The sequence below is a fragment of the Glandiceps talaboti genome, chromosome 22 (assembly GCF_964340395.1).
Source record: "Glandiceps talaboti chromosome 22, keGlaTala1.1, whole genome shotgun sequence".
NCBI classification, from domain to species: domain Eukaryota; kingdom Metazoa; phylum Hemichordata; class Enteropneusta; family Spengelidae; genus Glandiceps; species Glandiceps talaboti.
In genome coordinates this window covers 15331454-15354967 of record NC_135570.1, presented here as the reverse complement: position 1 = coordinate 15354967, position 23514 = coordinate 15331454, and the positions used below count along the sequence as shown (strand labels likewise).

Here is a 23514-nt window from a genome sequence, read left to right as displayed (position 1 = left end):
AAAATATTAAAAAATAGTTAATTTTCATATTTACTGGTGTTATATTTCATTAATCATAAAGAAACACATAATAATAATCAAGAAGGATGTTTCCTGCTAGTTTTGTTGCAATATCTTGATTCCGACATTTTTTATGATTTTTTAAATACAAAAAAGAAATGGGGAAAAATAGCCTTTACTGCTACCTTAACTTTTCAATTTTTAAGTCAATAATAGAGAGAAGTGAGAAGATATTTAAACAGTAATTCTATCTTGTGACAATTATTTGTCATTCTGAGGTATCAAATGTGTTGGCTGTTTTCAGAAGAACTGACAGATATACGTATAATACACAGAACTTACCAAAAAGAAGGCTCCATGGGACAGCCTATAAGCATCTTTCAACTCCTTAACACGAAGTGCTGTCATCTCATGATCTATTGTCATGGACTCATTTGCATATTGATGCATATCAACCAGCTGTAAAAAGTTTAAAATCATTTGCATATTATGTATATCAAGTAGCTGGAAGTTAAATCATTTGCATATTATGCATTCCAGTAACTGGAAGTAATAATATCATTTTCAAAGAAAAAAGAAGGAAAAAAAAGCATATTGAAGCTTATCAACTGAAAAAGTTGTAAAATCATTTGAATGTTGAGGCATATTAATCGAGTGAAATAACATCAAGATAAATCATTGTATTGTATTGTATTGTGTTGTATTGTATTGTAATTATATTTATTGTATTGCATTGTATTGTGTTGCATTGTATTGTATTGTATTGCATTGTGTTGCATTGTATTGTATTGTATTGTAATTATATTTATTGTATTGCATTGCATTGCATTGTGTTGTATTGTATTGTATTGTGTTGCATTGTATTGTATTGTATTGTATTGTATTGTATTGTATTGTATTGTATTGTATTGTATTGTGTTGCATTGTATTGTATTGTATTGTATTGTATTGTATTGTATTGTATTGTATTGTATTGTATTGTATTGTATTGTATTGTATTGTATTGTATTGTGTTGTATTGTATTGTATTGTATTGTGTTGCATTGTGTTGTATTGTATTGTATTGTATTGTATTGTATTGTATTGTATTGTATTGTATTGTATTGTATTGTATTGTATTGTATTACTTTATTTTCACTAATGTATGAATATTTAACATACAATGTACAGATACTATTGGTATCATAGAAGGACATGACAAATAGTTTCTAACAAAGCTAATGAGATTTCATGCCATGCCTTGTGAATAAACGTTACCTCAATACACTGAATGGAACAACATATCAACCAGCATAAATGTATCAAAACCTTTTACAAATCTGAACATCATTCGTCAAACAATTAAACAAAATTGGGATAATTAATATTTGCATGACTTGATCAAACAGTATAAAAAACAAAATTAAATAAAATTTATTTAGATATATACATTTATTATATAGTGGTAGTATTTTTTAATTGTTTGTATATTAAATTTAAAAAAAAGTAAAACAAGCAAAAACACAGGTACCACTGACTTAAAAGTTTGCTGGTAGATATGGCATATTGTTAATAATTGAAGTATAAAACCAAACTTCCTACAAACCTGGAAATCCAGCCCATATTGTTGACAATGCTGCTGAAGTTCTGGGTAGACATTCCGAAGTAAAGCCAGTCTCTCCTGCTTTGTATCTGTAATAAGATGAAAAAAGCAAAGAACAATTGAAAATTTCACTCTTTAAAAATGGTCGAATATTCTAATGATTTGGTTGTAAAGATATTTTTAACATATTAAAGTGGCCATATGGATGAGGATTGGGTATTCACTTTTGGATTTTTAATTTACAAAACAATTTTACCATTGCTTCCTACTTGAAATATTATTATGAAATATAGAACAAGTCAGTCTGTGTTTGTAACTCAATATGGTGCAAAATGCTAAAAAAATTGTACAAATTTGTACAATAACAAACATTTGACACATTTTTAGCTTTTTGTAATGTATTGAGTTATAAACACAGATTTGGTCTATGTTGTATCACATTGAATTTTCAAGTAGAAAGCCATGATAAAATTGTATTATAAAACAAAATTCTAAATAAATACCAAATCCTCATATTACCCCTTCTTGTTTTTTAATAGCTAAATTTTGGACAAGTTCCATGACTTATAAATATTGGTGTATTTTGTTTCAATGTGACTTTAATCTTGACTATAAAGAATTCTTTATTTTATTACTTTGTTCTTTTTAATCCAATTTACACTTTTCATAATTCTTCATTTTTTGATATATCATTTGTTATTTTCTACAGCCACCTAGTATAACTGTATGTCAAATGATGCACAGATAGAGGTAGTCATCATATCAATACAAAATGGATTGCCATGTATTGGCTGTGTCGATCAGTTCAGTACTCCGATGTATTGATGTACTACCATAGAGGTAAGGATACAGTAGAACATAGTAACATGAATACACACTCAGTTTAAGTCAATATGTTTACTTGAATATCAATTGCGATGACTAGACTGTCTCAAGATGTAGTGATACAAGATATCTGAAATATCAAGTCTTGCCCTCAACCACACAACTGTCTCAAGACATATTGATAGCCATGCCCTCTACCACACAACTGTCTCAAGACATATTGATAGCCATGCTCTCTACCACACAAGTGTCTCAAGACGTATTGATAGCCATGCTCTCTACCACACAACTGTCTCAAGACATATTGATAGCCATGCTCTCTACCACACAACTGTCTCAAGACATAGTGATAACCATACCCTCTACAACACAACTGTCTCAAGACATAGTGATAACCATACCCTCTACCACACAACTGTCTCAAGACATAGTGATAACCATACCCTCTACCACACAACTGTCTCAAGACATAGTGATAACCATACCCTCTACAACACAACTGTCTCAAGACATAGTGATAACCATACCCTCTACAACACAACTGTCTCAAGACATATTGATAGCCATGCTCTCTACCACACAACTGTCTCAAGACATATTGATAGCCATGCTCTCTACCACACAACTGTCTCAAGACCTAGTGATAGCCATGCTCTCTACCACACAACTGTCTCAAGACATAGTGATAGCCATGCTCTCTACCACACAACTGTCTCAAGACATAGTGATAGCCATGCTCTCTACCACACAACTGTCTCAAGACATAGTGATAGCCATGCTCTCTACCACACAACTGTCTCAAGATATAGTGATAGCCATGCTCTCTACCACACAACTGTCTCAAGACATAGTGATAGCCATGCCCTCTACCACACAACCGTCTCAAGACATATTAATGATATCACCAAGCCTTATTATGTTTCGTTCCTGGTCTCCAACAATTTCCTACATTTTAAAAATGACATGGCACCAATTTACTTAAAAGAACCAAAGAGTGTCCATGTCTACAGCTGCACCCTGTGCTAAAGAGCCATGGGTGTGCTCAGTTTGCACCAGCATACTGGAAACACTACAGTAACTTTTTATGGTGACAGATCTTTTTTCAGTATGTATTCCACGCTTCTGGACTAGGCTGCCGCTTGCACTCCATTCTGTCACAACTTTTAATAATTTAAGTCAGGTGTTAATACTCTTTTTAGAGACTTTTTATTATGCAATTTTCTATTTATGTTGTGTTGTATTATAAATTTTTAAAGCACTTTGAGATGGAAAGCATTCTTTTTAAGTAATAAATATCATCGCAATTTGTGAACACAAAGGGCAGTCAGAGTTTGACATGTCTGTTGAGACTAAAATTCTCAGCTGCGATATAGACTTATTATGACAGTGGCAAAGTTAATTATTTACCTGTCACAGTTTCAGTCCTAATGTCATAAATTTTGGCTGATGTATCAAAAAGTGTCATTTCCAATCTACATGTAAGTAGGTAAAATCTACTTGAGTTCCTAGGTGTACCAGGGTTCCCTACAAATTGTATTTGTTAGGGTGGTAATATCTACTGAGTACGTTCCCAGTAATTTTACACAATTTGAAGATTTCCTACAAATGTGTTTTGTTGAGGATGGTAAGTAGGTAAAATTTACCTCAGTTCCCTAATCATTTTACCAGGGTAATATCAGTCACAGTTTTTGGTCACAGTGTAGAGTTGGATAAAATCTTCCTGACAGTTCTCAGCTAATCTTGTCAAGGTTTGCCATTAAAATTACTGTATTAATTTTGTGAACATCACTGAGCTATCAAAAAAATGTGTGTGTGTGTGTGTGTGTGTGTGTGTGTGTGTGTGTGTGTGTGTGTGTGTGTGTGTGTGTGTGTGCGTGTGTGTGTGTGCGCGCACGTGTGTGTGTGTGTGTGTGTGTGTTAGCACAGACTGACATTTCTTGCAGTAAAGTTCTTGAAGTTAATCAAATCTACCAATCCAAGGAGTAGTAACCTTTAGAGGAGGAGAATTATTCTGTAAACAACTGTCTTGTCTCTGACAAGCCTATGCGTCCTCATATTTAATTTAGATTTGACTGGAATATATGCCAAGTAAGTCTCAATTCAACTCTAATCTTATTCATCACTTGCTAAGTAACCATTGAAGACAACAAGATCCAACGTTAACATATACCCCATGGCTGGTAATAGTGTCACATTGATGGAAATCCACTGGTGATGCTTTTTTAAGACTGCCAATTGAATACGATTCTGATGAGATTTCTTTTCACACTTGGCTTAGCCATCTGGCTTTTTTTCCTTTTCATGATTCATTTTTTTGCAGCAGATTAGCAGTATTATAGGTACTACAGTGTAAAATTGTCTTTTGGCAAAGGATTGAAATCTGTATTGTAACAATAGGAAAGATGTCTGAAGTAATGAGAACACTTTCAATTTATCAGGGTTTTTAGTGATTAATGATCTTCTTTAGATGCATCCACCTGGTTGGGGTCTTTGTCCTCTTGATGAGTTTCCACAGACAAAGTACCACATTCGGCTAGTATATATACCTAGTCAGAATTTCCTACTATTTTGCGCTTGGCAGACTACTAACAGTTAGAATGCTTCATGATACAAAAAAAAACCACTATTGATAGCAGGTTTTTAATTTGGCATACCAAGAGTATTTGCATGCTGAGTATTTGTGATATGTGTGATAGATTTTAATATAGCTATCCATTTTCACAAGTGTACTGGACAGCCAACATTTAGAAAACACTGCAAGTGAACGTTTAGAATTATCTCAGGATACCAATGACTGGTATCAGCATGTTATTATGTTATTATGTTATTATGTTATTATTTGTGTTATTATGTTATTGTGTTATGTTATAATGTCATCATGTAATCCTGTCATGTTATCTTGTTGTGTACAGTACTGTCATCACATTCCATGTTGCCTGTCATTATGTTATCATGCCCATCTTGTTATATTATTATTTCCAGAGTTTCCAAACCAAAGTACTCATTATTAATATTAATATACAGAATGACATTAATGCTATGGACCTTTGATTACATTTATCTAAATGATGTAGGAGAAAGACAGACAAACTATTCTGTAGGAAACAGACAGACAAACCACTCTGTAGGAGAGAAACAGACAAACCACTCTGTAGGAGAGAAACAGACAAACCACTCTGTACGAGAGAAACAGGCAAACTACTCTGTAGGAGAGAAACAGACAAACTACTCTGTAGGAGAGAAACAGACAAACTACTCTGTAGGAGAGAAACAGACAAACTACTCTGTAGGAGAGAAACAGACAAACCACTCTGTACGAGAGAAACAGACAAACCACTCTGTAGGAGAGAAACAGACAAACCACTCTGTAGGAGAGAAACAGACAAACCATTCTGTAGGAGAGAAAACAAACAAACCACTCTGTAGGAGAGAGACAGACAAACCACTCTGTAGGAGAGAAAACAAACAAACCACTCTGTAGGAGAGAGACAGACAAACCACTCTGTAGGAGAGAAACAAACAAACCACTCTGTAAGAGAGAGACAGACAAACCACTCTGTACGAGACAGACAAACCACTCTGTTGGAGAGAAACAGACAAACCACTCTGTACGAGACAGACAAACCACTCTGTTGGAGAGAAACAGACAAACCACTCTGTACGAGACAGACAAACCACTCTGTAGGAGAGAAACAGACAAACCACTCTGTACGAGACAGACAAACCATTCTGTAGGAGACAGACAGACAAACCACTCTGTAGGAGAGAAACAGACAAACCACTCTGTAGGAGAGAAACAGACAAACCATTCTGTAGGAGACAGACAAACAAACCACTCTGTAAGAGAGAGACAGACAAACCACTCTGTAGGAGAGAGACAGACAAACCACTCTGTAGGAGAGAAACAGACAAACCACTCTGTAGGAGAGAAACAGACAAACCACTCTGTACGAGACAGACAAACCACTCTGTACGAGACAGACAAACCACTCTGTAGGAGAGAAACAGACAAACCACTCTGTACGAGACAGACAAACCACTCTGTAGGAGACAGACAAACCACTCTGTACGAGACAGACAAACCACTCTGTAGGAGACAGACAGACAAACCACTCTGTAGGAGAGAAACAGACAAACCATTCTGTAGGAGAAAGACAAACCACTCTGTACGAGACAGACAAACCACTCTGTAGGAGAAAGACAGACAAACCACTCTGTAGGAGAGAAACAGACAAACCACTCTGTAGGAGAGAAACAGACAAACCACTCTGTAAGAGAGAAACAGACAAACCATTCTGTAGGAGACAGACAAACAAACCACTCTGTAAGAGAGAGACAGACAAACCACTCTGTAGGAGAGAGACAAACAAACCACTCTATAGGAGAGAGACATATACAAACCACTCTATAGGAGACAGACAAACAAACCACTCTGTAAGAGAGAAACAGACAAACCACTCTGTAGGAGACAGACAAACAAACCACTCTGTAAGAGAGAAACAGACAAACCACTCTATAGGAGACAGACAAACAAACCACTCTGTAAGAGAGAAACAGACAAACCATTCTGTAGGAGACAGACAGACAAACCACTCTGTAAGAGACAGACAGACAAACCACTCTGTAGGAGAAAGACAGACAAACCACTCTATACGAGACAGACAAACCACTCTGTACAAGACAGACAAACCACTCTGTACGAGACAGACAAACCACTCTGTACGAGACAGACAAACCACTCTGTAGGAGAAAGACAGACAAACCACTCTGTACGAGACAGACAAACCACTCTGTACGAGACAGACAAACCACTCTGTACGAGACAGACAAACCACTCTGTACGAGACAGACAAACCACTCTGTACGAGACAGACAAACCACTCTGTAGGAGAAAGACAGACAAACCACTCTGTACGAGACAGACAAACCACTCTGTACGAGACAGACAAACCACTCTGTAGGAGAAAGACAGACAAACCACTCTGTAAGAGACAGACAGACAAACCACTCTGTAGGAGAAAGACAGACAAACCACTCTGTACGAGACAGACAAACCACTCTGTACAAGACAGACAAACCACTCTGTACGAGACAGACAAACCACTCTGTACGAGACAGACAAACCACTCTGTAGGAGAAAGACAGACAAACCACTCTGTACGAGACAGACAAACCACTCTGTACGAGACAGACAAACCACTCTGTACGAGACAGACAAACCACTCTGTACGAGACAGACAAACCACTCTGTACGAGACAGACAAACCACTCTGTAGGAGAGAAACAGACAAACCACTCTGTACGAGACAGACAAACCACTCTGTAGGAGACAGACAAACCACTCTGTACGAGACAGACAAACCACTCTGTAGGAGACAGACAGACAAACCACTCTGTAGGAGAGAAACAGACAAACCATTCTGTAGGAGAAAGACAAACCACTCTGTACGAGACAGACAAACCACTCTGTAGGAGAAAGACAGACAAACCACTCTGTAGGAGAGAAACAGACAAACCACTCTGTAGGAGAGAAACAGACAAACCACTCTGTAAGAGAGAAACAGACAAACCATTCTGTAGGAGACAGACAAACAAACCACTCTGTAAGAGAGAGACAGACAAACCACTCTGTAGGAGAGAGACAAACAAACCACTCTATAGGAGAGAGACATATACAAACCACTCTATAGGAGACAGACAAACAAACCACTCTGTAAGAGAGAAACAGACAAACCACTCTGTAGGAGACAGACAAACAAACCACTCTGTAAGAGAGAAACAGACAAACCACTCTATAGGAGACAGACAAACAAACCACTCTGTAAGAGAGAAACAGACAAACCATTCTGTAGGAGACAGACAGACAAACCACTCTGTAAGAGACAGACAGACAAACCACTCTGTAGGAGAAAGACAGACAAACCACTCTATACGAGACAGACAAACCACTCTGTACAAGACAGACAAACCACTCTGTACGAGACAGACAAACCACTCTGTACGAGACAGACAAACCACTCTGTAGGAGAAAGACAGACAAACCACTCTGTACGAGACAGACAAACCACTCTGTACGAGACAGACAAACCACTCTGTACGAGACAGACAAACCACTCTGTACGAGACAGACAAACCACTCTGTACGAGACAGACAAACCACTCTGTAGGAGAAAGACAGACAAACCACTCTGTACGAGACAGACAAACCACTCTGTACGAGACAGACAAACCACTCTGTAGGAGAAAGACAGACAAACCACTCTGTAAGAGACAGACAGACAAACCACTCTGTAGGAGAAAGACAGACAAACCACTCTGTACGAGACAGACAAACCACTCTGTACAAGACAGACAAACCACTCTGTACGAGACAGACAAACCACTCTGTACGAGACAGACAAACCACTCTGTAGGAGAAAGACAGACAAACCACTCTGTACGAGACAGACAAACCACTCTGTACGAGACAGACAAACCACTCTGTACGAGACAGACAAACCACTCTGTACGAGACAGACAAACCACTCTGTACGAGACAGACAAACCACTCTGTAGGAGAAAGACAGACAAACCACTCTGTACGAGACAGACAAACCACTCTGTACGAGACAGACAAACCACTCTGTAGGAGAAAGACAGACAAACCACTCTGTAAGAGAGAGACAGACAAACCACTCTGTAGGAGAAAGACAGACAAACCACTCTGTAAGAGAGAGACAGACAAACCACTCTGTAGGAGAAAGACAGACAAACCACTCTGTACGAGACAGACAAACCACTCTGTACAAGACAGACAAACCACTCTGTACGAGACAGACAAACCACTCTGTACGAGACAGACAAACCACTCTGTAGGAGAAAGACAGACAAACCACTCTGTACGAGACAGACAAACCACTCTGTAGGAGAAAGACAGACAAACCACTCTGTACGAGACAGACAAACCACTCTGTACGAGACAGACAAACCACTCTGTACGAGACAGACAAACCACTCTGTACGAGACAGACAAACCACTCTGTAGGAGAAAGACAGACAAACCACTCTGTACGAGACAGACAAACCACTCTGTACGAGACAGACAAACCACTCTGTACGAGACAGACAAACCACTCTGTACGAGACAGACAAACCACTCTGTACGAGACAGACAAACCACTCTGTAGGAGAAAGACAGACAAACCACTCTGTACCAGACAGACAAACCACTCTGTACGAGACAGACAAACCACTCTGTAGGAGAAAGACAGACAAACCACTCTGTACGAGACAGACAAACCACTCTGTAGGAGAAAGACAGACAAACCACTCTATAGACTATAATTTTAAAACCAAACAATCTGAGATTATAAATCATTTTCTCAATGATAAATATCAAATTATGTAACTGACATTCTCTGGTGGCATGGACGTTTGTTGCTTAGCAGACCATGTGGCATGGACGTTTGTTACTTAACAGACCATGTGGTATGGACGTTTGTTACTTAACAGACCATGTGGCATGGACGTTTGTTACTTAACAGACCATGTGGCATGGACGTTTGTTACTTAGCAGACCATGTCATAGTTTTTGGCAATTTCCAAGAAAAAATTTATTTCTTTATAAACCAGAAATAAATTTGAGTTTGAGAGCAGTTACAATGTTTGGGCAACAGTGACAATGTCATTAATCATCAATTGATGTCTGTACTAATTTGCAAAAGGAAGAAAAAGACTAAAATCCAAATATTACTTGAATCTTCTTTGACTTAGGTTTTGTACCTCAGCTGTGGTTAATAATCACTCTATGTTTAGAATTGAGGAAATTAGTTGAAGCAGATAATGGAGAGTAAATAAATCAATCATTTGTAATTTCTTTCAGGTCATTTGTAATTTCTTTAGTCAGAACTATGAAAATGGCAAAAATGAGTGACATCTTTTTTTTTTGCTGAATGCCAAAATTCAATTTTTTTAATAAACAAAATTTGGACTTATTCCATTTTCATGATGTTTTGCCCTTTAGGTTATGCTGCAGGAAATGACTTCATAGTAAGGTAATAAACCGAACACAATTAACATGATCATATTACAGGAAAATCCTGACCTCAGGCAACAAAGTATGATTGGAAAATGCTGATGGTAAAGTCTACTGAAGTCAAATCAATATATTCGATGCAATTACCTTACTCGGTTGTGTTAGCGCCCTCTGGTGGGCATGGGTCCAATGCTTTGTTTTAACAATAATCTTTACGGCCCGGATTTGAGTTTTTAAACTGAGGTTGTACGAGGAAAGGCCTGACTTTAGGAAGCCTGTAAGTCATACTCCCGAGGTCTGCAAAACCCATATCTGGGACATAAAGGTTTTAGCATATACCAGATGTGGTTGCAGGGTAACATCATTTGAATCACATGACCACATATTAAAGTGAAATTTTATTTTATTCACAAAATTGTAACAATATTGAAGAAATCAACAAGGCTAAATTGCTGAGTGACCATATATTGATGAGCGTGTGACTTGTCATATTTGGGCAAAGTGTGCTGGCATGTGATATGTAAAATTATTGCCCACATTTGATGCGTGTGCTCTCCATTGAATTGCATTGAAATGATACAGGGTAGTTGATAAACTTTGTTTTTGCTCAGTTACTCAACCTTCTTTTTTCACATTTTCATCAAATCTTCTTAAAAAGCAGGGATTAATGTCATTTTCCTGTTACAGCAAGGGTTATTAGAGGATCGCTATACGGATTACATATGATCACTCTTTTGTTGAAGACCAACTTTTAATATATCTCTGCTAGACAACTGTCTTTCATACCTAAAGCTTAATCTTAATCAAACATTCATCTTTAACTCCATAATCACGATATTCCTATGTATCTATGAACAATTCAACTTCTTTGTGTCTATTTCACTTCATTTTATGGCAAATGCGTCACTAGTCTAGTTGCTGAGCGCCTCCAGCAATTCTGCTACTGTTAAAGTCTAGATCACAGGTGGCATAGCAACAAAGGCACTGTTGAGTGCTTGCCCATACCAGTAGTACTGTCATACTGTCAGTATGTGGCAACCTTCTGAGTACAGATCCACAATGTTGAGTGCTTGCCCACACCAGTGGTACTGTCATACTGTCAGTATGTGGTAACCTTCTGAGTACAGATCCACAATGTTGAGTGCTTGCCCACACCAGTGGTACTGTCATACTATCAGTATGTGGTAACCTTCTGAGTACAGATCCACAATAGTGAGTGCTTGCCCACACCAGTGGTACTGTCATACTGTCAGTGTGTGACAACCTTCTGAGTACAGATCCACAATGTTGAGTGCTTGCCCACACCAGTGGTACTGTCATACTGTCAGTGTGTGGTAACCTTCTGAGTACAGATCCACAATAGTGAGTGCTTGCCCACACCAGTGGTACTGTCATACTGTCAGTATGTGTCAACCTTCTGAGTACAGATCCACAATAGTGAGTGCTTGCCCACACCAGTGGTACTGTCATACTATCAGTATGTGGTAACCTTCTGAGTACAGATCCACAATGTTGAGTGCTTGCCCACACCAGTGGTACTGTCATACTATCAGTATGTGGTAACCTTCTGAGTACAGATCCACAATGTTGAGTGCTTGCCCACACCAGTGGTACTGTCATACTATCAGTATGTGGCAACCTTCTGAGCACAGATCCACAATAGTGAGTGCTTGCCCACACCAGTGGTACTGTCATACAGTCAGTGTGTGGCAACCATCTGAGTACAGATCCACAATGTTGAGTGCTTGCCCACACCAATGGTACTGCCATACTGTCAGTGTGTGACAACCTTCTGAGTACAGATCCAAGGTCTTGTTACAATTAAGGCTATTATAAATGTGTCACTTGACTCTACAATTAGAGGTCTCTTTCTCAAAGTATATTTCCAAGAGTATTTGATATGTGACACTACTGAGCAGGACGAGAAATTCCTCCTCAAATATGACCATGCCACTTATTAATGTTTCCATCACAGACAGTAACAGTGTCTGTCAAAAGCTTTGTAAATAACGATCGACTTTAATCTACACACACTTTGTATTCTTCAACTCTCCTTTTGGAAATGTTAACAGCTTTAAAGTGATCAATCTTAGACTCTGTTGGCCTGGCAACAGTTTTCCATTGCCACTTCGTCTTAAAGGCCAACCATCTCCTACACTCTCTCTTCTCCACACTCAATCAAGTGTCTGCATATCCTTGTAAAGATTAAAGGAAAGACAGGGTTCGTACACTTCAAGCAAAACAAAATTCCAGGACTTTCCAGGGTTTTTTCGTCAGTTTTCCAGGGGTATTCATATTGATTTTGGCCATTTCCCTGGGGTGTTGACACTAAAGTATATTTTTTGAATGACATCTAATTGTCTGATGTGGACGAAAAAAAATTATCAACAGTTCCCATAATATGTAACAAAACATTTTAAAGACAATCAACACTATGCAAGATGTTGGTTGCATGCTAAGATTAACGGAGAAACCTCCGTCCTACCCCCTAAGTAGCCGTTTCGTCATGCTGGTGCATTGATCGTGTAAGATTGAGTCGCAGCATTCGTCAGTCTAATTCAGACATATCCAGAAAAATAAATTAAAAACTAAAGTTTATCCTCGTTATTGTATGGTTTGATGTTACTAGATTTATAAATCACCTAAAATAATTTTTTTCTTAAAATTTTTGAATAAAACGTCATTTACGTAACAAAATTTCGAGCTATGAATAACTGAAGACTTTGAAAATATTTTCGCGATTTCACATTTACGAGATTCAGAATCATATGAATGGGTGGCTCGAGCACAGACATGACGATCGTCAATATTAATTGATCATGATAATTTTCCAGGGTTTTCCAGGGGTAGGGTGCATTTTTCCAGGGTTTTCCAGGGAGGGTTTGAAATTCCAGGGTTTTCCAGTACCGTGCGAACCCTGGAAAGAGGAATTTGACAAATGTGTTCTCACCTGAGAGGTGGGGGGGGGGGGGGTATCAAATACTTTTTTTACCCAACAAACATTTTTTGTGACCTTGAATGACTAGACAATATCACAGACAACAACATTGATTTTCAACATCTGTGATTGTATTTTGCTTACAAGAAGAACCTTCTCAGTTCACTATGTTTAAAAACTTGGATATGTATCTATTAAAAACCTGCACTAGCTTCAAATGGAATATTTTTTTCATCAAATAATCACAGATATGTTCCACTAAAATTTGGTTAATTACTTATAAAAAGACATTGTATCTGTTAATTAGTGGTCCAAATTATCCTTAGGTAGTGTAGTGGTAAGTTTAAATCTTGAGTGAAAGTTTGGTTTTGAATCTGTCATCATGTTAAAACTGTACTAGGTGTATCATTTTTTTATTTGGGAATTACAATAAATTCACTGAAAATTGTTAAAATATCACTGACTAGACATTGCACATGTTATCCTGTGGTCGATATTATCCATAAGCAGTACAGAAATACATTGTCAGGCCATCCTGTGAGACCTCATCAAAGTGTCTAGTCATGAATTATAAAACTTTAAACTGATGTAGCTGATACGGCACTATCCACTGAATACCAACGCCAATGATGTCGGCTTGTGACACTCTCTGAGACAAGACATTATATCATGAAAATATTAATTCAGATTCAGTTAGCCATACCTCCAAAAGTTATTACAAGCATTTCAATATGGTTGGATAATTACATGTAAATCATCACACCTTTGTTAATATTAACACCTGTGTATATCACATTTGTGTGTGTTCATTTACATGACATGTAAATTACATGTAAATTATCACACTTTCACCTGTGTACCACACATTTGTGTGTCTTCATTTACGTAATGACATGTTAATTACATGTAAATTATCACACTTGCTTTTTTCTAGATTAATTATCCCATTTTTACAAAGTGTTTTTTCTTGATTTGTCTCATTGTAATAGTTCCTGTTATATGCGCCTATGAACACTTTCTGGACATATGACGTTCTATAAGTGCTTATATATCACCATTATCATTATTATGAGACAGACAGAGGATGGTTCATACTTGATATTTTCTGAACTGAATAATGAGCCTTAAACTAATGATGCCAATAGGATCATTTAGGACTTTATAACGTTCTACCAGTTACCAATTATTGTATGTCTTCATACATGCGATAAAATACGGTATTGCAACAAGTCTTGCCAAATACTTTGGTCAATAAAAACAATTCATCAGTCGTAAGGGTCAAATCATGAATATTTTATAATGTAGTGATTTGCATAAATCTGGCACCCATTGTAATTGCATATTAAATACCATACAGTAATAATATCATGTGGTAAATATGCAAATATGGTAATTTGCATAAACATTAAGTTTGAGGCAAGGTACGTAAAATGCTTACACGTCATGCACGTGATAATTTGAAAAAGTGGCCTTAATTTGTGTATAGTAATTTGCATCAATATCAAGTGTGGGGTAATTTAAATGCAGCATGCATGTGGTATTTTGCAAAATTAGCCAGATGTGTATATGGTAATTTACATAATTTGTATAAATATTAAGTTTCAGAAGTATCTCTCATGTGATATCTTGCAAAAGTAGTATGCATACATTTCTGGTAATTTGCATAATTTGCATAAATGTTAAGTTTGTGGCAATTTACATGAAAAGTATAACATCATGAATGTAGTATTTAGGAAATTAGCAGGAATATGTATATGGTAATTTGCATAACTTGCATAAATATTAAACATCATTGATGTTATGGTAATTTGCATAATTACTGAAAATGCCATTAAAAAGCAGTACAAGTCAAAGATGAAATCTTTCATCCCTAAAAATTATATAGGGCGTAGAGTACCAGTGACTGCACAGTTGGAAAAATTGACCCATCAGTCTAGCTCTGATTAGATAGCATTTGTCCATGACAAATAATCATATATATTCTTCATGCATGTAAAATGAGACAAAAAGATTGGATTTACTGTCATTGTGAACAATTTTATCAATACTGTGACAGCTTCTTGTCCTACAATTTGATCAATCATGAATAATTTGATAATGGTTTACCAGCATCCTGTTTCATGAGTCCCTAGATATGTTCAAGATTTTCTTTTACTGATGTAAAATGTCTTCTATATTTTCTGGAGATGAGTCATTATTTTGATCACATCTTTCTTTTCTAGATTTATGTCTTGTTTACTATATATCACAATATACCTTTCAGAAATATGATTCCTGTTTTTGTTAGATTCCCTTCTTTGTAAATTGTTGTTTCTCCTGAAGTATACTATCAACTAAAAATGCTGCTACATTTCCCCCATAAATATAAGTCTGAAACTTTTGGCTGTTACTTTATTCCAGAAAACTCTAAAATACTGCATTAGAATCAAGAACTATCTCATGTGAACTGACTCCTATATGTTTAGAAACTGGAAATTGCCAGTGGATCCGAATGCGTTAAGTGTCCTCTCCTGACAGAACAGAACTATCTCAAGAATTATTTCTCAGAAATCACGTGCATCAGTTCATGGAAAATAAGGATGTGTCCACAGAAAATGCAGCTGGTATAGGTGTCCAAAGAAAATCAGGAGTGTTTGTACCGGTACGTCCCATAGCAAACCAGGTGTATGTGTTCACAGAAAAAAAGGCGAAGCATATCCACAGGAAATCTGGTGTATGTGTCAGAATGTCAATATCAACAGAAACTCCTCCCCAGTGTGTATCCAAAGTAACCAGGTGTGAGTGTCAACATAATCCCCTCCCCAGTGTATGTGTCCACGGTAACCAGGTGTGTGTCAACATAATCCTCTCCCCAGTATGTGTCCAAAGTAACCAGGTGTGAATGTCAACAGAACACCCTCCCCAGTGTGTGTCCACAGTAACCAGGTGTGAATGTCAACAGAACACCCTCCCCCAGTGTGTGTCCACAGTAACCAGGTGTGAATGTCAACAGAACACCCTCCCCCAGTGTGTGTCCACAGTAACCAGGTGTGAATGTCAACAGAACACCCTCCCCCAGTGTGTGTCCACAGTAACCAGGTGTGAATGTCAACAGAACCCCATCCTCCAGTGTATGTGTCCAAAGTAACCAGGTGTTCATGTTAACAGAAAACCAATACCCTGTTCAGACACACACAGTTATCCTGACGCTGCACCGGTGTAAAGTTACAACAGAACCCTTTCAAGCTACCAACTTTGCCTGTCACACGCTGTACATATAGTTTCAGCAAAGCATAAGACAAACTTGGTATGGTTCAGTGAATTCATTTGTAAACTTTATGCCGGTTAAGTGCCGGCATAAATGTGTGTGTTTGAACTGGGTAGGCTCTTGTAAGAATCAAAATAAACGGGGTGGATATGTCCAGAGAAACTGGGTATGCATGCCCACAGAATCCAGGTGCACACATCCATAGAAAATGAGATTACTGGTTTGGCTTGCTCATGTAAGTTGTGTGTTTCCATCAGCCTGTATATGCGTATCAACCAATCACAGCTACTTTACTCATATGGTAACTGTCATTTTATCAAATTGGAAGCAATATAAATAATTCATGATCTTTCACAGCATGCAACAATAATTGACAAACTAATTCTGCCCCCAGCCATCTTTATAATGAATGTTATCTATCACATTAAAGTTAATGATCTCATTTGCAAACCTATGACTCAATTCCAACAGCATTATTAAAAATCAAATGAAAAAAAAGGACGCTATAATCTTTCATACTTTATAACCTATTTTATAATCAAAATAAAATACTGCCAAAGGCACTGAAGCAGAAGTTATTTCGATCAAATTATTTCATTCCTTGTAGTTATTATAGAGAAAGAAATAAGATTAGTTTGTAATTGCTATGGAAATGATTGCAATAGTTTGGACTTTTCATTAAGATTTAATAGCAAAATTTCCTTAAAATATATCTTTTGTGTCAAATGTGGTCGGAATATTTCAATTTGTGTGGCTACAATGGGTTCCAGCTATTTCATAAAATCTGCATGCATTAGATGCAATTGGAATGCTTTTTGGAAACTGTTTCATTAGATATTATGACTTACTTGTATAATTGTATATCCTGGATTGTATTGAATCACCTGTGGATAACTATATTTGTGTAGCTGTATACATAATATGATACAATAAAGGCAATTAACTTGATTTTTGCTCCACATCCAAGAATCAGTACCCTAATTGCAGTCACTATCTAAATCTGTTACAGTACCACTTATCATCGACTTATGGATACAATAGACCTCTAATTAGCATATACAGTGTCTAAATATGGGCATTCTGACATCTAATTAGCATATACAGTGTCTAGTTATGAGTATTCTGACCTCTAATTAGCATATACAGTGTCTAAATATGGGCATTCTGACATCTAATTAGCATATAGTGTCTAGTTATAGGTATTCTGACATCTAATTAGCATATAGTGTCTAAATATGGGCATTCTGACATCTAATTAGCATATACAGTGTCTAATTATGGGCATTCTGACCTCTAATTAGCATATGCAGTTTCTAATAAGGTATTATTGAATCTCTGGCCGAAACAATAATACTTCAGTCGCAGTTAGTGGAGCTTTAATTCAATTTAATTCAATGGGGAACTAATAAACATATTTAAGTATGATTCAAAATAATAGGTGGTCCCTAAGTGCTGATACACTACTAATTCTTGTGTTTTTCTTTCCAAAATTTGTACATGTGCTGTTCAAGCTCCATTTGTATACTCACTCAGAGTATGGTTATGGTTGCTGTAGTGACATAATCAGGAGTTTCCAAGTAAAGTCAACATCAAATTAGAATATTCTCGAGCATCACGATTATATATTTTGAACACATGTTGTTAGAGTTACCTATTCTAATTTGCATATTTTAGATTTGCCATCACAAATTTATTGTTGCTAGTAATTGTTGCTACCCTACTTTGCATATTTAGAATTACCATAAGAATAGTTTTTGTTGCTACCCTAATTTGCATATTTCAGTGACCATGACAGACTATTGTTTCTACCCCAATTTTCATATTTTAGATACCAAGCAAATAGTTATTGTTGCTTTCCTAATTTGCATATTTCAGTGTTACTATGAGAAAAACTTGTTTTTACCCAGTTGTCATATTTTAGAGTTACCATGCGAATAGTTATTGTTGCTACCCTAATTTGCATATTCCAGTGTTACCATGAGAGAGAAACTATTGTTTCTAACCCAATTTTCTTATTTAAGAGTCATCAAATGAACTGTTTCTAAACTAATTTGGATTTTATTGATCAGATTTTACGTTCAATTTTATCACCATTTTCTAAAAATCATTTTTCCCAAAAAATTCTTTGGCAGGGTGCCAGACGAAAAAAGGACTGAGAAAACTTTGCAATTTGAGGAGCCTATAAGATTACCCAAAACAGGATTGTTGACATTTATCCATTATAGAAGAAATGTCAAGTAATAACTTCAAAACAAAATATCAGTTACAATCTCGCTATTGCCACCTAAATGAGCAAATGTTCAGTTCAGCAATATGAACTATACATTTACCAGATAAACATAAAAAAAACTGCTTTAATAGTATTACCGACAATACAGGTATAGAGTTTGGAATGTAACTGCTATTTAGTCCCATTTATGATTTATAATAACAGTCACATATCCTGCATCCCAAATCTCAAAATGCATTGGACAGGATCAGCAAAGATACAAAAAGATGATACTGCTAGTATCTATAAATAGTGAGTAACTGTGCAAGCTGTAGTATTGTTAAAGAAATGATATGATATACTGTGATCAACAAGATTAGACATAAAACGTGATCCAACATGACACAACACTGTTACAGCTGTAGGCAATAAAGATAACATGTAAAAACTGATAACATATACAATTTGTAATATATCATGGAAAGGTTTAATGGAAGGAACGCTGATTTATCTCACAACATGACTGCCGACATCATCATGTATTGGTATAAACATTTCAGGAGTTGAATATTCCAGATATAATGTAAGTTAGCTTTTCACAAGGTTCAATTGGTTGGTTAGAAAACGATGGAAAAAAAGGAAATGTATATATACTTTCAATAAAAAAGTATCTACAGTATTTATTTCAATAGATTTTTCACCATTAGGCTGTATAAAAAAAAATGTTTGGTTCCGATTATCTGACCCCATGTAGTTTTCACGCTGACCCTAAACTGTTTTTTTACGTATTCAAGAAAAAATAAATAAAATCGCGAAAATTGAGTCGCACAAGAAATAGAGGATACGAAAACTGACATCAACTTAAAAAGTAAATATAAAACTCTTCTTCCAATCTGTAATGGTTGTACATATCTGATAGGAAGAAACCAATAACACAGAAACCATATGGTAAACAATGGAAAACATAACTACCTGAGCTAGACACTTACATATGAAAAAAAATATATAAATATTTTTTTTTTAAATCTACCTACCCCACCCATTCTAAAATTGATTGTAAAACTACACAAATTTTGTTATTAGGCATTAAATTTGAATAAAATTTCTTGAAAAAAAAGACAACTGATTAGTGAAACTAGTAATTTATTCATAGCCGTCTTTGTACGTACAGTTACATTTGGTGTTATAATTTGTAAAATCAATCTCATAGAAAGATGTGTTGTCAGAGCAAGTTTCAAATAGACTACAACTTACAAGAATACCTTTCTTTTAATGACGATTTCAGGCATTTTTCTGATATCTGGAAATTTTAACAGTTTTCCAAATGGTGTATTTTTGTTGTCATTTTGTTTTTATTCCTGTCATTTGTACAGTGCATTGTGATTATTTTAATGTAATGCGTTTTATAAGAAATGAATATTAAGATTAAGGTTGTGTATTCTCTCATCAATATATGTGTAAGACAGTACCTCGTGGTTTAAATTGTCACAAGCCGAGTTTGAATTTTTTTACTCAAGTAAAAATACTTAGCATATAAAACCTTAATTAAAGTATTCTAGTATGATGTTAATGTCGACACATACATTCTGTGACATTACAATTGTCTTCTGGCTTTGTTTAGAACTATCGATTGCATAGTATGGATTTTCCTGACATGTACATATAATAAATTATGTCATTGGATTATTTATATCTTAATACCTGGTTTGAGTTCTGTCAATAACAAAGTAAGTAGAATCTTATGTTTACCATTTTAGATATGCAGCAAAAATGAAACCCAAAAATTTACGAACACAGCTTGCACCCCTTTAATATAATGTGCTATATTTTCTAGCTGTCGTTATATACTGTATTTGTGTATGTTTTCTTTATTAAGCAAGGTTATGGTAACCTATCTTAGCTATTCTCATCTATTTCCTGATCTCTCTCTCTCTCTCTCTCGCTCTCGCTCTCGCTCTCGCTCTCTCTCTCTCTCTCTCTCTCTCTCTCTCTCTCTCTCTCTCTCTCTCTCTCTCTCTCTCTCTCATGAACATTGTTTTTCTTAAGGGGGTGAGATAAATACTTCAATGTAGGAATAAACTAAATTCTTTTACTTTGAGGGTGGGAAAGGAATGGGTGTTGAACCATTTTAGTTCTCAGCAGACAAAAATGATTTTACCTTTAATGGAGTCTGTTTTGTAACCTAAATATAAATATTCCTAAAAAGTGTCATCAAATTAAAAAATGGGAGAATTTTTGCCATAGTAAATGCATGGCACTAAAATAGATGTGGGAATGAGGGCTTTATATTCATAGTACTACAACCTAGCTACTACATACTGATTTGAAATTGATGAGGGGAGGGGGAGGGGTCTGACTGCTAACAAAAAGATTTTTTTTTCCTACATTGAACTATTGATCTCGTCCCCTAAAAATTTTCATCTCTTAAACTTTTATTTGCAAATTTTATTTATGTTTGTCACAAAATATGGTTATCATTATTATATAAAGCAAGAATATTTCCATAAATGTATTCATATGTTTCTCACAGGAAAGACAAGACACAACAGAATATATCAAGGTATTTAAAATTTACTGAATAAGATAATATTTTGGGATTACATCATTGACAATTCAGTCAACTAGGGTATTCATAAATAAGTCATTATATCGAAGGTTGTCTTTTTATCTTAACTCATATATATGGATATATTCTGTAAGGAATGATAGATAAGGTTGGTGCAAGTCACTTGAGACAGTCAATAACCTGTATGTCTGCCTCTATAACACTAGTCTGTCTTAGTATTCATCACCTTTACATGGCCTTCAATCTCATTTTTTTTTTGACATGTGACGATTTTATCATCATGTTTTTATATTTTCTAATACAACAGAGTGTTGGGTCAAATTAACAGTTTGCTATACATTCAGTAGTTTTACAACAGCGGGGAAGTATGGTAAAATTGAGAAGATTTATACAGGCAGTAGTTCTGCAAAGGTTTTGTAAATCTGTCGCTAGTCATGTCAGAGGGGCATCTTTAAACCTGTGATAATCTTGTACATGTAGACGACATGTAGTTTTTTTTAAAACCTGGCCAACAGATAAAGGGATATTAGGTATTAAACATCTGGACAGTTTTCTGTGCATTCAGTAGTTTTGTAAAGGTTTTTAGAACCTCGCTGTGCAGTACTAACAAAGTTATTGTTGGAGTTTGAACACGCCTCAACTTGACTTGCCTTGCAGTATATGTACTGACAAAATTATTGTTGATGTTGGAACATGTCTCTATTCAACTTGCCTTGCAGTAATAACATCATTTTTGTTGAAGTTTGAATGTGTGTCTAACTGGACTTGGCTTGCAGTATTAAAGTTGAAGTTGTGATTGAACGTGCCTTTGCTTGACTTGCCTTGCAGTATACATTTCTTTGCATCAGTACCAGAAGGTCATATTTGCTATACAATTTGTATTTGTATGGTGACATTTATATGCTGTACAATTTGTATTGCAGATATGACCTTCTCACACTGACATGATGATTAACTAGCAAAGTGAAATTGTTTAGTTTTGATGATGTCTCTATTTGACTTGCCTTGCAGTAATAACAAAGTTATAGTTGAAGTTTGTACGTGCCACTACTCAACTTGATTTGCAGTAAGGTTGAAGTTTGAACGTGCCGCTACTCAGCTTGCCCTGCAGTAGGGTTGAAGTTTGAACGTGTCGCTACTCAACTTGCCCTGCAGTAAGGTTGAAGTTTGTATGTGCCGCTACTCAACTTGCCTTGCAGTAAGGTTGAAGTTTGTATGTGCCGCTACTCAACTTGCCCTGCAGTAAGGTTGAAGTTTGTACGTGTCGCTACTCGACTTGCCCGGCAGTCTTGTAACAACATTCATTATCTTTGTGTGATTTTTCACACTTTATATGAAATCTACCCAACATTCATTCTTTGTCTAAATTTCAACCAACAGTATTCTATTTTCATAGCATTGAAAACTTATCAGTTATTGGACATTTCAAATTCCACAAACATTGACTGGATAATCTTATTCAATGCAAGAATCACGTCTAAATGCACAAAGGTACTATTTCAACCATAAGTGCACTTCAACAAAGAAGTTCATGACCGCTGCAATTATAATTCTAACCTTGACTTTTATATGACACTTTATGGTTTATTAAGTAACTTTTAAAATAAGCCTGGATATTCTATTAAATAATAAATTCGAGCTATCAATAATTAAGTCAATCTTCAAGTCAATTTTGACATGTACATGTTAAACATTATGTTTTAATCCATAACATTACCATGGAAACCATTACCATGGAAACTACTAGATTCTTACAACTATATTGATTCATACTCTAAGTCTGACATCGGGCAATGTTCTTCACCTATCTAGATAAGTATAAACCTGATATACAATCCTGTATATAACACGACGAGATCGGAGTCTGAAAATTCTGTCTATGAGGGTGGGACAAGGATATTTCTAGTACTCACAATAAACTGACTCCCCCCCCCACCCCACAAAACTGTAAACTGTATACCAAATAAAAGATTGTAAACCTTGATTTATCACATTTTCCCTAAATCACCTATCTGCAGTGTATTTTAAAATTGAAAAAAAATGGATGACAGAAAGTTTTAGTAATTGTGCTGAAAATACATGAATTTAATACCATGTGATTATTGCATATACAAATTTATCAAAAAATTCATC

General features: G+C 36.0%; 1 protein-coding gene across 1 annotated transcript in view; it reads right to left on the bottom strand.

The window, feature by feature from the left end:
• Positions 1-23514, bottom strand: part of LOC144452232 (NACHT domain- and WD repeat-containing protein 1-like) — a 131405-nt gene that overhangs the window by 32590 nt on the left and 75301 nt on the right. The window contains exons 3-4 of the mRNA XM_078143285.1: positions 1586-1671; positions 343-459 (exon numbers count right to left, since the gene is read on the bottom strand). Coding sequence (XP_077999411.1) covers positions 343-459; positions 1586-1671 — 203 coding nt within the window. The remainder of the gene's footprint in view (positions 1-342; positions 460-1585; positions 1672-23514) is intronic.